Below are 16,906 nucleotides of genomic sequence, written 5' to 3' on the forward strand. Positions count from 1 at the left end.
GCATTGCCTTTAAGTTGTTTAACTTGGGTAAAATCTTTTCGGGTATCCTCCCACAAGCTTCACACAATGGGGTTGGGGGAATTTCGGCCCATTCCTCCTGACAGAGCTGGTGTAACTGAGTCAGGTTTATAGGCCTCCTTGCTCACACTCGCTTTTCCAGTTCTGCCCATACATTTTCTATAGGATTGAGGTCAATAATATTGATGCGCTCCGAGGGTGAAACGCTCACAAACGAACAATCTGACAACATCTGGATTTACCAAAGCCCAGAGCGCACTCTGGCACTCCAGATTGAATTTACGAACACACCCAAAATCGTAAAATGTCTAGCTAGTCTTTTGTTATGCTAACAAGCTAGCAAGAGGTTGCATAGCAACAACATCAACATCTGGTAGACAGGTGAAGCGCTGGTACGCTCAACTGAAAGGATACAGTTCAGATACAGTATACTAAAATTAACTAATAGTATGTAGTATACAGTATGTTGGTATGGGTACTCATTAAGCATGTAGTATTCAGTATGTTAGTATGTTAGTACTCATTAAGTATGTAGTATACAGTATGTTGGTATGGGTACTCATTAAGTACATAGCATACAGTATGTTAGTATGGGTACTCATTAAGTATGTAGTATACAGTATGTTGATATGGGTATTCGGACACAGATTTAAACAGCATGTACACATACTTAGACAGCATGTACACACACTTAGACAGTATTTACACACATTAGACAGCATGTACACACACTTAGACAGCATTTACACACACTTAGACAGCATTTACACACACTTAGACAGCATTCACACACACTTAGACAGCATTTACACACACTTAGACAGCATTTACACGCACTTAGACAGCATTTACACACACTTAGACCGTTTTCACACACACTTAGACAGCATTCACACACACTTAGACAGCATGTACACACACTTAGACAGCATTTACACACGCTTAGACAGCATTTACACACACTTAGACAGCATTCACACACACACACACACACTTAGACAGCATTTACACACACTTAGACAGCATTTACACACACTTAGACAGCATTCACACACACTTAGACAGCATTCACACACACTTAGACAGCATTTACACACACTTAGACAGCATTTACATGCACTTAGACAGCATTTACACACACTTAGACCATTTTCACACACACTTAGACAGCATTCACACACACTTAGACAGCATGTACACACACTTAGACAGCATTTACACACGCTTAGACAGCATTTACACACACTTAGACAGCATTTACACACACTTAGACAACATTTACACACACTTAGACAGCATTTACACACACTTAGACAACATTTACACATATTAAAAAACATACACAGAAGTATTACTGCTGATGAATGGTGTGATTACTTTTTATCTCTCTCTGTGTGTGTGTCTTCCCCAGGTATACATCATGCTGGCAAAGCCGGAGAAGAACGTACGGAGTGCCTTCACCACCTCTACCCAGGTCCGTATGCATGTAGGGGATGCCAAGACAGCCGCTAACGCTGCCAAACCCAAGACCATGGCTGGACTCTTCAGAAGGAAGGGGTCTGAAGAAAACCTCAGGTACCGTAAGGGTCAGGGGTTAGAGGTTAGTAGCCGAGTCAAAGAGCATGGCGGGCCTGTTCAGATGACATCTGGATCTGGGCGGGACTGTGTCAGGTACTGAAGTCAGTTAGGATTTAGGAGGTTAAAGGTCAGAGTATATCAGGTACTGGAGTCAGTTAGGATTTAGGGGTTTGAGGTCAGAGTATATCAGGTACTGGAGTCAGTTAGGATTTAGGGGTTTGAGGTCAGAGTATATCAGGTACTGGAGTCAGTTAGGATTTAGGGGTTAAAGGTCAGAGTATATCAGATACTGGGGTCAGTTAGGATTTAGGGGTTAGAGGTCAGAGTAAAACATTTCCCAAAAAATTACCTTTCAAGATGCATACAGACACTACCATATCAGTTCACCCTCTAGTTCTCCCTGCAGCTCCAACAAGAAGTAAGCACGGCGAAGAGGTCAACGGTTAGAGGTCAGGGGTTAGCGGTCAAATATTTAACCCTGTTGCATGTCATCCCCCTCCCAGCTCCAACTGTAAGTCAGTAAGGTTAGGGGTTAGAGGTTAGAGGTCAGTTAGGTTTTAAACCCTGTTGTATTATGTCATCCCCCTCCCAGCTCCAACGGCAAGTCGGTGTCGTGGTCTCAGAATGAGCGCAGCGGCTACAGACCCAACCTGTGGAAGAGGATCTCTATCCACATCAAGAAGAAGGAGGAGGTCAACCAGACAGCCATCATTAAGCCCTTCTCTAAGGGGGCGGGCACCCCCGACCTCGCCCCCGCCACGCCCCAACTTGGGGACAGGGGGGTCTACGACGAACCTCAGGGGGCGCAGCATTACCCCCCTGGAACCTACCCCTGCCCTCCCTCGCCTCATGTTGGAGCATACCGCCGCTGTCCCTCCTCACCCTCCCCACTAGCCCTGCCCACAGTCAGCCAAAGCGTTGGAGGCTTCCACCCTTGCCCTCCCTCGCCTCACGCTGGAACCTACCACCCATGTCCCCCCCGGGGGGCTCAGGGGTCCCAGGACGGAGAGGAGATCAGGGCTCTGCCATACTACATGACAGAGAGGCCTCAGACAAGGGTGTATGGCGGAGTGGGCAAGATGGGGGGTGGTGGTGGTATGGGGGGCATAGGTGATATTGGTAGTGTTGGTAGGGGTGTAGGTATGGGGGGCATAGGTGATATTGGTGGTGGTGGTAGGGGTGTAGGTATGGGGGGCATAGGTGATATTGGTGGTGTTGGTAGGGGTGTAGGTATGGGGGGCATAGGTGATATTGGTGGTGGTGGTAGGGGTGTAGGTATGGGGGGCATAGGTGATATTGGTGGTGGTGGTAGGGGTGTAGGTATGGGGGGCATAGGTGATATTGGCGGTGTTGGTAGGGGTGTAGGTATGGGGGGCATAGGTGATATTGGTGGTGGTGGTGGGGTTGGTAATACTGGTGTGGGTGATTTAGACATGGATATAGGTGTTGGTGGTATAGGTGACAGGGGTATTGGTGTGGGCACGGTGGGCAGTCAGCCCCAGGGCTCCAACATCATGGATCAGATTAGCTGTGTGGTGAACCGTTTCACCGCCAACATCAGCCAGCTCAACAACATGATGCTCCCTGGGTCGCCACCGGAGGGAGCTGACCCCCCTCCTCCGGGTCCAGGCCTCACCCCCGCCCCATGCCCTCCTCCCTACATCCTACCCCGCACCAGACAGCCAAATACCACAGTCACCACCTACGCTGAAGTAGCAGCCATCGCCGCCTCTAACCATGGCAACCCCCGGGTGGGTGGGTCGGTCGGTGTGGTCTATGGTCCTGGGGGCGGGGTGTGTGGTACTGCAGCGGTGAGAACCACAGAGCTGCTGGAGGAGCTGGCTGCTCTGGCCCCTCCTTCCCCGTTTAGAGACTCCTCCCTGGAGTCGCCTGGCACCACGCCCCCCTCCCTGGCCTCGGAGTCTGCCCTGGGTGAGCCCTGTCCCCCGGGGAAATATGACAGACTGATGCTACGGCACTACAGCCAGAGCTCCTCTTCCCTGTAAACTCCTCCTCCACTTCTTCCTCTTCCCTGTAAACTCCTCCTCCTCTTCCCTGTAAACTCCTCCTCCTCTTCCTCCTCTTCCCTGTAAACTCCTCCTCCCCTTCCATGTAAACTCCCCCTCTACTAGAGATGTGTTCTGTGGAATAAGAGGTTAGAATATGAAGTTTTGCATTTGGAGATTTAGTTGTGCACAGTTGGAGAAACAGGAAATGAGAGGAGAGCTGTACAACAGTGCTGGATGAGCTACACAATATTTACTCAACTTTATTTCCTTTCCTTGGATAAGAGCCATAGTTTCTCCCCCCTGAGAGTGTTGGGGGACGCCAGGAGGAGAGACAGGGGGAGGGCCTCAGGACCGCAGTACAGCCACATTAAAGACTGAAGGGCCTCAGGACCGCAGTACAGCCACACTAAAGACTGAAGGGCCTCAGGACCCCAGTACAGCCACATTAAAAGGCCTCAGGACCCCAGTACAGCCACATTAAAAGGCCTCAGGACCCCAGTACAGCCACATTAAAGACTGAAGGGCCTCAGTACAGCCACATTAAAGACTGAAGGGCCTCAGGACCCCAGTACAGCCACATTAAAGACTGAAGGGCCTCAGGACCGCAGTACAGCCACACTAAAGACTGAAAGGGTCTCAGGACCGCAGTACAGCCACATTAAAGACTGAAGGGCCTCAGGACCCCAGTACAGCCACATTAAAGACTGAACGGCCTCAGTACAGCCACATTAAAGACTGAAGGGCCTCAGGACCGCAGTACAGCCACACTAAAGACTGAAAGGGTCTCAGGACCGCAGTACAGCCACATTAAAGACTGAAGGGCCTCAGGGCCTCAGTACAGCCACATTAAAGGGTCTCAGGACCGCAGTACAGCCACATTAAAGACTGAAGGGCCTCAGGACCGCAGTTCAGCCACACTAAAGACTGAACGGCCTCAGTACAGCCACATTAAAGACTGAAGGGCCTCAGGACCCCAGTACAGCCACATTAAAGACTGAACGGCCTCAGTACAGCCACATTAAAGACTGAAGGGCCTCAGGACCCCAGTACAGCCACATTAAAGACTGAACGGCCTCAGTACAGCCACATTAAAGACTGAAGGGCCTCAGGACCGCAGTTCAGCCACACTAAAGACTGAAAGGGTCTCAGGACCGCAGTACAGCTTCACTGAAGACTAGAAGTAAAGACATGCTGTTGCTGCCAGCTGAGCTGATGGGTGACTGACTGCCTGACTGACTGACTGACTGCCTGGCTGACTGACTGTCTGACTGACTGCCTGACTGTCTGACTGACTGACTGCCTGACTGACTGCCTGACTGACTGCCTGGCTGACTGCCTGTCTGACTGACTGACTGTCTGACTGGCTGACTGCCTGGCTGACTGACTGATTGACTGACTGACTGCCTGTCTGACTGCCTGGCTGACTGACTGACTGCCTGGCTGACTGCCTGACTGACTGACTGCCTGGCTGACTGACTGACTGACTGACTGCCTGGCTGACTGCCTGTCTGACTGACTGACTGTCTGACTGGCTGACTGCCTGGCTGACTGACTGACTGCCTGGCTGACTGCCTGACTGACTGACTGCCTGGCTGACTGACTGACTGCCTGACTGACTGCCTGGCTGACTGCCTGACTGACTGACTGCCTGACTGACTGCCTGACTGACTGACTGACTGCCTGACTGACTGACTGCCTGGCCGAACACCTGAAAAATCAACAAAGTCTCAGTTTCTGAGAGCACAGATGGACGACACAACATGTGGATTGTAACAGTTCAGAGCTCAGGTCCTCCTGAGTTAAGGCATGTGTCAGGACGCACTGACAGCTGAGCAGTGGCAGGAGCAATAATGACTATGCCACACCTACATCACAACCTCGTCCAATCAGAGGTCACTTCACCAGACTCAATGCCTCCCAATAGGTGTTGGCAGATCGGTCAAAATTCAGGCAATGACTGGACCTATTCCTGTTCTTCTTCTGTTTTAGTCCCTGCCCAAAACAGTGACACTTCTTTCAGTGGAAATCACTTCCCAGACAAAACCCCCGAAACTGCTAAATTCCTGTCAGTAACACAACAACGTGACAATAAATCACCTGACATCTCTGTTTGGGAGGAATACCAGAGCAGTGCCAACAACTGTGATGACAGTTTACCAGAGCTACTGTCTTCTAGGACTCCTCCCCCAGCCTGAATAACTATTCTAGGACTCCTCCCCCAGCCTGGATAACTCTTCTAGGACTCTTCCCCCGGCCTGAAAAACTCTTCTAGGATTCCTCCCCCAGCCTGAATAACTCTTATAGGACTCCTCCCCCAGCATGAATAACTCTTCTAGGACTCCTCCCCCAGCCTGAATAACTCTTCTAGCACTCCTCCCCCAGCCTGAATAACTCTTCTAGGACTCCTCCCCCAGCCTGAATAACTCTTCTAGGACTCCTCCCCCAGCCTAAATAACTCTTCTAGAACTCCTCCCCCAGCCTGGTTAACTCTTCTAGACTCGTCCCCCAGCCTGAATAACTCTTCTAGGACTCCTCCCCCAGCCTGGTTAACTCTTATAGGACTCCTCACCCAGCCTGATTAACTCTTCTAGGACTCCTCCCCCAGCCTGGATAACTCTTCTAAGACTCCTCCCCCAGCCTGGTTAACTCTTATAGGACTCCTCCCCCAGCCTGATTAACTCTTCTAGGACTCCTCCCCCAAGCCTGATGAACTCTTCTAGGACTCCTCCCCCAGCCTGGTTAACTCTTCTAGGACTCCTCCCCCAGCCTGGATAACTCTTATAGGACTCCTCCCCCAGCCTGATTAACTCTTCTAGGACTCCTCCCCCAGCCTGGATAACTCTTACAGGACTCCTCCCCCAGCCTGGTTAACTCTTCTAGGACTCCTCCCCCAGCCTGGATAACTTTTCTAGGACTCCTCCCCCAGCCTGGTTAACTCTTATAGGACTCCTCACCCAGCCTGATTAACTCTTCTAGGACTCCTCCCCCAGCCTGCTTAACTAAATCAGAACAGCATAAAAACTATTTACAGAAACGTACAAAACACGTCTACTACTACTACTACTGCTCCTACTACTACTGTTACTACTACTACTACTAATACTACTACTATTACTACTACTACAGTTACTACTACTACTGTCACTTCTACAACTGTTACTACTACTACTACTACTACTACTATTACTACTACTTCTGTTACTACTACTACTGTCACTTCTACAAATGTTACTACTACTACTACTTCTACTACTACTACTGTTACTACTACTACTCCTGCTACTACTACTACTACTACTACTGTTACTACTACTACTACTACTACTACTACTATTATTACTACTACTGTTACTACTACTACTGTCACTTCTACAACTGTTACTACTACTACTACTACTACTATTGTTACTACTACTACTCCTGCTACTACTACTACTACTACTACTACTAATGCTACTACTACTACTACTACTAATGTTACTACTACTACTACTACTGCTGTTACTATTACTACTACTACTGTTACTACTACTACTACTACTACTACTGCTACTACAACCACTTTTACTACTACTACCACCACTGTTACTACTACTTCTACTACTGTTACTACTACTACTACTACTGTTACTACTACTACTACTACTACTACTGCTACTACAACCACTTTTACTACTACTACCACCACTGTTACTACTACTTCTACTACTGTTACTACTACTACTACTACTGTTACTACTACTACTACTTCTACTACTGTTACTACTACTACTACTACTTGTACTACTACTACTGTTACTACTACTACTGTTAATACTGCTACTACTACTACTACTGTTACTACTACTACTTCCACTGTTACTACTACTACTACTGTTACTACTACTACTACTGTTACTACTACTACTACTAATCATGTTACTACTAATACTACTAATACTACCATTTCTACTACTACTATTACTATTGTTACTACTGCTACTACCATTAGTAATAGTAACAGTACAATAGTAGAAATTGTAGTATTGGTAGTAGTAACAGTAGTAGTAGCAGCAGTAGTATTAGTAGCAGTAGTAGTAGTAACAGAAGTAGTAGTAGTAGTAGTAACAGTAGTAGTAGCAGCAGTAGTATTAGTATAATTAGTAGTAGTAACAGTAGTAGTGGCAGTGGTAGTAGTTGTAGTAACAGTCATAGTAGTAACAGTAGTAGTATCAGTAGTAGTAGTAACAGTGGTAGGGTAGTAGTAGTAGTAGTAGTAACAGTGGTAGTACTAGTAGTAGTACCAGTAGTAGTAGTGGTAGTATTGACAGTAGTAATAGTAGTAGTAGTAACAGTAGTAGTAGTAACAGTAGTAGTAGTCGTATTTGTAGTAGTAGTAGTAGTAGTAGTAACAGTAGTAGTAGTAACAGTAGTAGTAACAGTTGTAACAGTAGCAGTAGTAACGGTGGTACCAGTAGTAGTAGTAACAGTAACAGTAGTACCAGTAGTAGCAGTAACAGTAACAGTAGCAGTAACAGCAGTAGTAGTAGTGGCAGTAGTAACGGTAGTAGTAGTAACAGTAGTAGTAGTACCAGTAGTACCAGTAGTTGTAGTACACCTTTAAGGTATGTTATTAAAGTAGTTGTCCAGTGTTTTCAGATTTCTTTGAAATATGACCTATAACTATCTACAATATGAGTGAAGTTTTCTTTCCAAAAATTGTACTTAAGTTTGATAAAAAGCAGTGTTTCTTTGTTTGAATGGTGTGGGTGTATACCCTAACAACAGAATGGTGTGGGTGTATACCCTAACAACAGAATGGTGTGGGTGTATACCCTAACAACAGAATGGTGTGGGTGTATACCCTAACAACAGAATGGTGTGGGTGTATACCCTAACAACAGAATGGTGTGGGTGTATACCCTAACAACAGAATGGTGTGGGTGTATACCCTAACAACAGAATGGTGTGGGTGTATACCCTAACAACAGAATGGTGTGGGTGTATACCCTAACAACAGAATGGTGTGGGTGTATACCCTAACAACAGAATGGTGTGGGTGTATACCCTAACAACAGAATGGTGTGGGTGTATACCCTAACAACAGAATGGTGTGGGTGTATACCCTAACAACAGAATGGTGTGGGTGTATACCCTAACAACAGAATGGTGTGGGTGTATACCCTAACAACAGAATGGTGTGGGTGTATACCCTAACAACAGAATGGTGTGGGTGTATACCCTAACAACAGAATGGTGTGGGTGTATACCCTAACAACAGAATGGTGTGGGTGTATACCCTAACAACAGAATGGTGTGGGTGTATACCCTAACAACAGAATGGTGTGGGTGTATACCCTAACAACAGAATGGTGTGGGTGTATACCCTAACAACAGAATGGTGTGGGTGTATACCCTAACAACAGAATGGTGTGGGTGTATACCCTAACAACAGAATGGTGTGGGTGTATACCCTAACAACAGAATGGTGTGGGTGTATACCCTAACAACAGAATGGTGTGGGTTTATACCCCAACAACAGAATGGTGTGGGTGTATACCCTAACAACAGAATGTTGTGGGTGTATACCCTAACAACAGAATGGTGTGGGTTTTTACCCCAACAACAGAATGGTGTGGGTTTATACCCCAACAACAGAATGGTGTGGGTTTTTACCCCAACAACAGAATGGTGTGGGTGTATACCCTAACAACAGAATGGTGTGGGTTTTTACCCCAACAACAGAATGGTGTGGGTTTTTACCCCAACAACAGAATGTTGTGGGTGTATACCCTAACAACAGAATGGTGTGGGTTTATACCCCAACAACAGAATGGTGTGGGTTTATACCGATCAATAAAGATTCATGTTCATGTCAAGCAAACAGACCATATTATATTTAAAAACTTTGCTAATAAAATAGATCAGTTGTTGTATCACTTGCAATATGCCCAAGCTGAGAAAAAAAAAATGTAAATAATGATGTTTTTAATTTGACTGGACTGATGCTACCTGATAACTGGGCAGTTGCTTCAAAGTAACAGATTGAAACGTAATGTTATACTGGTTCTGATTCTCTAGAGTTGACTAACTAGATTTAGTGATCTGAATGTACATCATTGTTATTATTGTTAACTAGTTACTATCAGGCTGCCTCCCAAGTGGCACCGTGTTCCCTATAGGAGGAAGCTACTTCTGACCAGGCCCCCATAGTGGGAGCCTCGTCAGTTGATGTAGACGAATACAACACTCAGGATGTGGTATGAACTTAGAACCAAAATATACTCTACCTGCTCATACCGTCACACACACACACACACACACACACACACACACACACACACACACACACACACACGCGACATGTTATGTGATTCTCTGTCATTGGCTGACTACCTCGATGTGCTTCAGATCTGCATGTTGACAATACTGTTTTGTAGAAGAAGTGACTCGTATTTTATATAGAAAGGGAACAATACTGGCGATTTTGCTTTTTTTTTGTTGTCATATCTTGTAATATGGCAAATTGTTCAACTTTGTTTGAAGCATGTTGTAATATATTAAGAATATGAAATGTGCCAATAGGACAGCTTTGAAAATGTATTGGTCTTATTCTAATCTAATTCTAATCTTTTTCCATTTGGAAATGATTTTATATGTAGGCCTACATATGTAGGATCTTAATTTGATCACCCTGTTGCAGGATAACTTTCCTTAAAATGTGTAAATTATTTGAGGTTTTAAAAAGGCTTCAGAAGTTTGTGATTGGCACTTTTAAATTTCAGACTTGATTTTCTCCCTTACGAAAAAATGTATCACCCTAATTCAAAAATGTACATGAATTATAATCCACATAATCATTCACGTTTCCTGTTGCTGCAGGATTAAAACTGGGTCAAATTAAGATCCTGCATCTGTAGTTCGGACTTTGATAGCAATAGCCACAAATGCTACAGTATTTTGGCCTACTGTGTATTACACATAGTCCTGGCATCTGTTCCAGGATGGAGCAAACGGCTAGTTCAAACCTCCTCTCTCGTCAAGTGTTTCTGTTTACCAGAGCAGAGAGGATGTTTATTAGCCTGAGTGCCAGATGTGTTTGTTGCTGTCATGTTAGTTTGAAGGGTAAGCAGTGGAGTCGGCAAAGAGCACAAACTGATCCGGGACCAGGCTTACGTGTGGATATGCAGTATGTTCCAATAATCAATGATCGATGATAATCAATGATCGCTCTCATATCAACTCTGAGGACGTGTACGGAAACAGAACATACAGGATGTTTATATTCTAATTTCGATACTAATCCATATGTTATAATCAATAATCCGTATTGGATCTGAGTGATACCTGGTGGTCTTATCAATGTGTGCATGCTGATCTGTGCCAATAGCAGATAGTCTAGAAACTTGTTTGGATAATAACATGTCTGTAATCATTATTTTATAATGTTTATTAGAGATATCTTCTCTCTTTTTCTATCTCTCTGCCTTTCTGACAACAGACCTTTATAACAGGGTTCCCCAACTTGTGGCCCGCGGGAGGTTTTATTTGGCCTGCGGGTGGTTTTATTTGGCCTGCGTTTTTTTTATTTGGCCTGCGGGTGGTTTTATTTGGCCCGGGGTGGTTTTATTTGGCCTGCGTTTTTTTTATTTGGCCCACGGTGGTTTTATTTGGCCTGCGGGTGGTTTTATTTGGCCTGCGGGTGGTTTTATTTGGCCTGCGGGTGTTTTTATTTGGCCTGCGGGTGGTTTTATTTGGCCTGCGGGTGGTTTTATTTGGCCCGCGGGTGGTTTTATTTGGCCCGTGGGTGGTTTTATTTGGCCCGCGGGTGGTTTTATTTGGCCAGCGGGTGGTTTTATTTGGCCTGCGGGTGGTTTTATTTGGCCTGCGGGTGGTTTTATTTGGCCTGCGGGTGTTTTTATTTGGCCTGCGGGTGTTTTTATTTGGCCTGCGGGTGGTTTTATTTGGCCTGCTGGTGTTTTTATTTGGCCTGCGGGTGGTTTTATTTGGCCTGCGGGTGGTTTTATTTGGCCTGCGGGTGTTTTTATTTGGCCTGCGGGTGTTTTTATTTGGCCTGCGGGTGGTTTTATTTGGCCTGCGGGTGTTTTTATTTGGCCTGCGGGTGGTTTTATTTGGCCTGCGGGTGGTTTTATTTGGCCTGCGGGTGGTTTTATTTGGCCTGCGGGTGGTTTTATTTGGCCTGCGGGTGGTTTTATTTGGCCTGCGGGTGGTTTTATTTGGCCCGCGGGTGGTTTTATTTAAATTGTTGGACGTAAAAAAAAAACAGCAGGAAATCAGATCCAAACGATTTTAATTTGAGAAATCTGTTCCCAAGTATTCCCACGCATAACAGAGAGACAGACATATGTGATCTCATACAAATGTAAGTAAGGTTTGAAAGGGTTTGTAATTACGTCGCTGCCCACCGACCAGCCTCTCCAGAAAACATCGGCCTACGGCTGCATCTATTTCATGATCCTTAGACTATAGAGTTGTGTTGTACCAGACAGTACCTTTGAATGTTTACTACAATAATGGTTGTTTCTATTAGTATTTTTTATTAAAACTGAGGAGCGGATCATGTTATAGTTTTGTTTTAAGATTATTTCTGTCGTTTTTCTTACTGTTGAACTAATTGTGATATTTCAATGCACAACGCTTAATAAATATGGTTGAAAAAAAAGTATATGTAGGTCAACTATGTAGGAGTGTGTGTGTGTGTGTGTGTGTCGTGTGTCTGTGTGTGTCCTGTAGGATTCTGTCTCTGACCTGTGAGCTCCAATCCTCACCTCATAATTACAGACTGACTCCCTGTTCAATTACCTTTAATAACCCTCCACCTCTCTGTCTCTCTCTGTCTCCCTCCCCTCTCCTCCACCTCTCTCTCTTTGTCTCCCTCCCTCTCCTCCACCTCTCTCTTTTCCACCCTTCTCTCTCTCTCCCTCTACTCCCTCTCTCTATTCAAACTCTCCTCCATCTCTCTCTCCTCCACCTCTCTCTCTTTGTCTCCCTCCCTCTCCTCCACCTCTCTCTTTTCCACCCTTCTCTCTCTCTCCCTCTACTCCCTCTCTCTATTCAAACTCTCCTCCACCTCTCTTTTCTCCACCTCTCTCTCTCTCTGTGTCTGTCCCTCTCTGTCTCCCTCCCACTCCTCCACCTCTCTCTTTTCCATCTCTCTCTTTCGCTCTCTCTTTCTTCCACCTCTCTTTCTCTCTCTCGTTCTTCCACCTCTCTCTTCTCCACCTCTCTTTCTCTCTGTCTGTCCCTCTCTGTCTCCCTCCATCTCCTCCACCTCTCTATTTTCCACCTCTCTGTCGCTCTGTCTCTCTCTGTCTCCCTCCCTCTCCTCCACCTCTCTCTCTTTGTCTCCCTCCCTCTCCTCCACCTCTCTCTTTTCCACCTCTCTCTCTCTTTCTCTCTCTCGTTCTTCCACCTCTCTCTTCTCCACCCCTCTCTCTCTCTGTCTGTCCCTCTCCTCTACATTTCTCTCCTCCATCTCTATCTCTCTTTCATCATCCACCTGGCTCTACCTCTCTCTCATCCCTCTCTCTTCTACTCCTCCTCCACCTCTCAATTCAATTCAATTCAAGGCGCTTTATTGGCATGGGAAACGTGTTAACATTGCCAAAGCAAGTGAGGTAGATAATATATAAAGTGAAATAAACAATAAAAATTAACAGTAAACATTACACATACAGAAGTTTCAAAACAATAAAGACAATCCAAATGTCATATTATATATATACAGTGTTTTAACTCTCTCTTTCTCTCTGCGTCTCAGTCTCTCTCTGTAGCTAGTTTTCCATCCAATTGGCGACAGATTTTCATGTGAATATTCAGAAATCAGCATTAAAAACAAGATGTGCATTTTCCCATCAGAGATGTTTCCATCAAACTTGATCAAGCTCCATTAGACTTGTTTGTGGATAAAAAGGCTGTGCGTGATGATCTTGCGAATTTAACTGAAAGATATTTTCAGAATAAAAAGGAGTGTGTGTGTATAAAGAAATATAAATTACATGTGTTTCCATCGCCTTTTCCACTCTACTGATGGTATCGCTACAAAAACTGTCACGTTATAATATACCCACTCTGATCGCGGCACGTGCCCCTCTCTAGCCAACAGCTCACTGATACAGTGGGGCTAGTCTACATTACAGGTCACAGATACAGTGGGGCTAGTCTAGATTACAGCTCACAGATACAGTGGGGCTAGTCTAGATTACAGCTCACAGATACAATGGGGCTAGTCTAGATTACAGCTCACAGATACAGTGGGGCTAGTCTAGATTACAGCTCACAGATACAGTGGGGCTAGTCTAGATTACAGCTCACAGATACAGTGGGGCTAGTCTAGATTACAGCTCACAGATACAGTGGGGCTAGTCTAGATTACAGCTCACAGATACAGTGGGGCTAGTCTAGATTACAGCTCACAGATACAGTGGGGCTAGTCTAGATTACAGCTCACAGATACAGTGGGGCTAGTCTAGATTACAGCTCACAGATACAGTGGGGCTAGTCTAGATTACAGCTCACAGATACAGTGGGGCTAGTCTAGATTACAGCTCACAGATACAGTGGGGCTAGTCTAGATTACAGCTCACAGATACAGTGGGGCTAGTCTAGATTACAGCTCACAGATACAGGATGAGATTATTATGGATAAGAGCCCGATTATTTGTATTGATCATCGTGTCACCAGAGTAAGATTGTATTTCATCTGTGATAAACTGCATGTGTAACAGTTTTGCTTGCGTTCCTCTCCTCGCCCCGACCTGGGCTCGAACCAGGGACCCTCCGCACACAGACAACAGTCACCCTCGAGGGATCGTTACCCGTCGCTCCACAAAAGCCGCGGCAGAGGAAGGGGAGCCACTACTTCAAGGTCTCAGAGCGAGTCATTTCACATCGGTTACACTTCATAATGTCTTTCATCTGTAGTCTAATAAACTGGATGCTTCGTAATGTCTTTCATCTGTAGTCTAATAAACTGGATGCTTCATAATGTCTTTCATCTGTAGTCTAATAAACTGGATGCTTCATAATGTCTTTCATCTGTAGTCTAATAAACTGGATGCTTCATAATGTCTTCCATCTGTAGTCTAATAAACTGGATGCTTCATAATGTCTTCCATCTGTAGTCTAATAAACTGGATGCTTCATAATGTCTTCCATCTGTAGTCTAATAAACTGGATGCTTCATAATGTCTTCCATCTGTAGTCTAATAAACTGGATGCTTAATAATGTCTTCCATCTGTAGTCTAATAAACTGGATGCTTCATAATGTCTTCCATCTGTAGTCTAATAAACTGGATGCTTCATAATGTCTTCCATCTGTAGTCTAATAAACTGGATGCTTCATAATGTCTTCCATCTGTAGTCTAATAAACTGGATGCTTCATAATGTCTTCCATCTGTAGTCTAATAAACTGGATGCTTCATAATGTCTTTCATCTGTAGTCTAATAAACTGGATGCTTCATAATGTCTTCCATCTGTAGTCTAATAAACTGGATGCTTCATAATGTCTTCCATCTGTAGTCTAATAAACTTTATGAAGGTTATTATATAAATCTTTGCCCATTAAAGGGATTCCCACCGTGATTTCTCGCATAATTCATTTTACAGATACAAAAAGATCGCAGATCAAGCATATTTTGTTTTGTCGACATTAGGGAAGTTTACCGACAAATTGGTGGTTTCCATCGGGCCTGTGATGAAATGTTTTATCCAACATGTACTTCTTACTCACATAAGAAGGTTGGATGGAAACCTGGCTGTCTCTCTCTTTCCTCCCGCTGTTTCTTCCACATCTCTCTCTTTCTCTCTCTCTCTTTCTCTCTCTCCTCCCCTTTCTTCTACATCTCTCTCTTTCTCTCTCTCTTTCTCTCTCTCCTCCCCTTTCTTCCACATCTCTCTCTTTCTCTCTCTCTCTTTCTCTCTCTCCTCCCCCTGTTTCTTCCACATCTCTCTCTTTCTCTCTCTCCTCCCCCTGTTTCTTCCACATCTCTCTCTTTCTCTCTCTCCTCCCCTTTCTTCCACATCTCTCTCTTTCTCTCTCTCTTTCTCTCTCTCCTCCCCCTGTTTCTTCCACATCTCTCTCTTTCTCTCTCTCCTCCCCCTGTTTCTTCCACATCTCTCTCTTTCTCTCTCTCTGTCTCTCTCCCCTCCCCCTGTTTCTTCCACATCTCTCTCTTTCTCTCTCTCTCTGTCTCTCTCTCCCCCCCTGTTTCTTCCACATCTCTCTCTTTCTCTCTTTCTCTTTCTCCTCCCCCTGTTTCTTCCACATCTCTCTCTTTCTCTTTATCTCTCTCCTCCCCCTGTTTCTTCCACATCTCTCTCTTTCTCTCTCTCTTTCTCTTTCTCTCTCTCCCCCCCTGTTTCTTCCACATCTCTCTCTTTCTCTCTCTCTTTCTCTCTCTCCTCCCCCTGTTTCTTCCACATCTCTCTCTCTCTTCAATCTGTCCCTCTCATCTCCTCCCACCCACTCTCTCTCTCCATATCCACTGTGTCTGTGTGGGTGGGGATTGGTCGGACAGAATGAAAAGAAAACACCCACACATCACTACTTTTGAAAACGCATCTAGCCAACAGCTATTTCAGATGTCAATGCTAAAACTCTGCCCCTCAGTTGTCAATACACAGAAAGATGGAGGGGCATGATGATGTACTACACGTGTGTGTGTGTGTGTGCGTGTGTGTGCGTGTGTGTGCGTGTGTGCGTGTGTGTGTGTGTGTGTGTGTGTGTGTGTGTGTGTGTGTGTGTGTGTGTGTGTGTGTGTGTGTGTGTGTGTGTGTGTGTGTGTGTGTGTGTGTGTGTGTGTGTGTGTGTGTGTGTGTGTGGGTGAGTGGGTGGGGTGTGTGTGTGTGTGGGGGGGGGGGGTGTGTGTGTGTGTGTGTGTGTGTGTGTGTGTGTGTGTGTGTGTGTGTGTGTGTGTGTGTAGGGGGGGGGGGTGTGTGTGTGTGTGTGGGGGTGTGTGTGTGGGGGGGGGTGTGTGTGTGTGTGTGTGTGTGTGTGTGTGTGTGTGTGTGTGTGTGTGTGTGTGTGTGTGTGTGTGTGTGTGTGTGTGTGTGTGTGTGTGTGTGTGTGTGTGTGTGTGAGTGAGTGGGTGAGTGGGTGGGTGATACAGAGATGGTTATGGGAACGGATGTTTGTTTAAAAATAGTCTGTGTCTCCTGAGATAATGAGTTTCTATTTACACTGGAACGCATTTATTATCTCTCTCATTCTCTCTCTCTCCCTCTCTCCCCTTTCCCCCTCTCCCCTTTGCCCATTTCTCTCTCTCTCTCCCTCTCTCCCCATCTCTCTCTCTCTCTCG

General features: G+C 45.4%; 1 protein-coding gene across 1 annotated transcript in view; it reads left to right on the forward strand.

Annotated features, from left to right (window-relative positions):
* LOC110516146 (glutamate metabotropic receptor 5a) overlaps positions 1-7,969 on the forward strand; it is a 76,837-nt gene extending 68,868 nt beyond the window's left edge. The window contains exons 17-18 of the mRNA XM_036967732.2: positions 1,430-1,593; positions 2,189-7,969. Coding sequence (XP_036823627.2) covers positions 1,430-1,593; positions 2,189-3,602 — 1,578 coding nt within the window. The 3' untranslated portion in view covers positions 3,603-7,969. The remainder of the gene's footprint in view (positions 1-1,429; positions 1,594-2,188) is intronic.
* The last annotated feature ends 8,937 nt before the right edge of the window (positions 7,970-16,906 follow it).

This window comes from Oncorhynchus mykiss, chromosome 29, assembly GCF_057628025.1.
Source record: "Oncorhynchus mykiss isolate SJ-2025 chromosome 29, ASM5762802v1, whole genome shotgun sequence".
Taxonomy (NCBI): domain Eukaryota; kingdom Metazoa; phylum Chordata; class Actinopteri; order Salmoniformes; family Salmonidae; genus Oncorhynchus; species Oncorhynchus mykiss.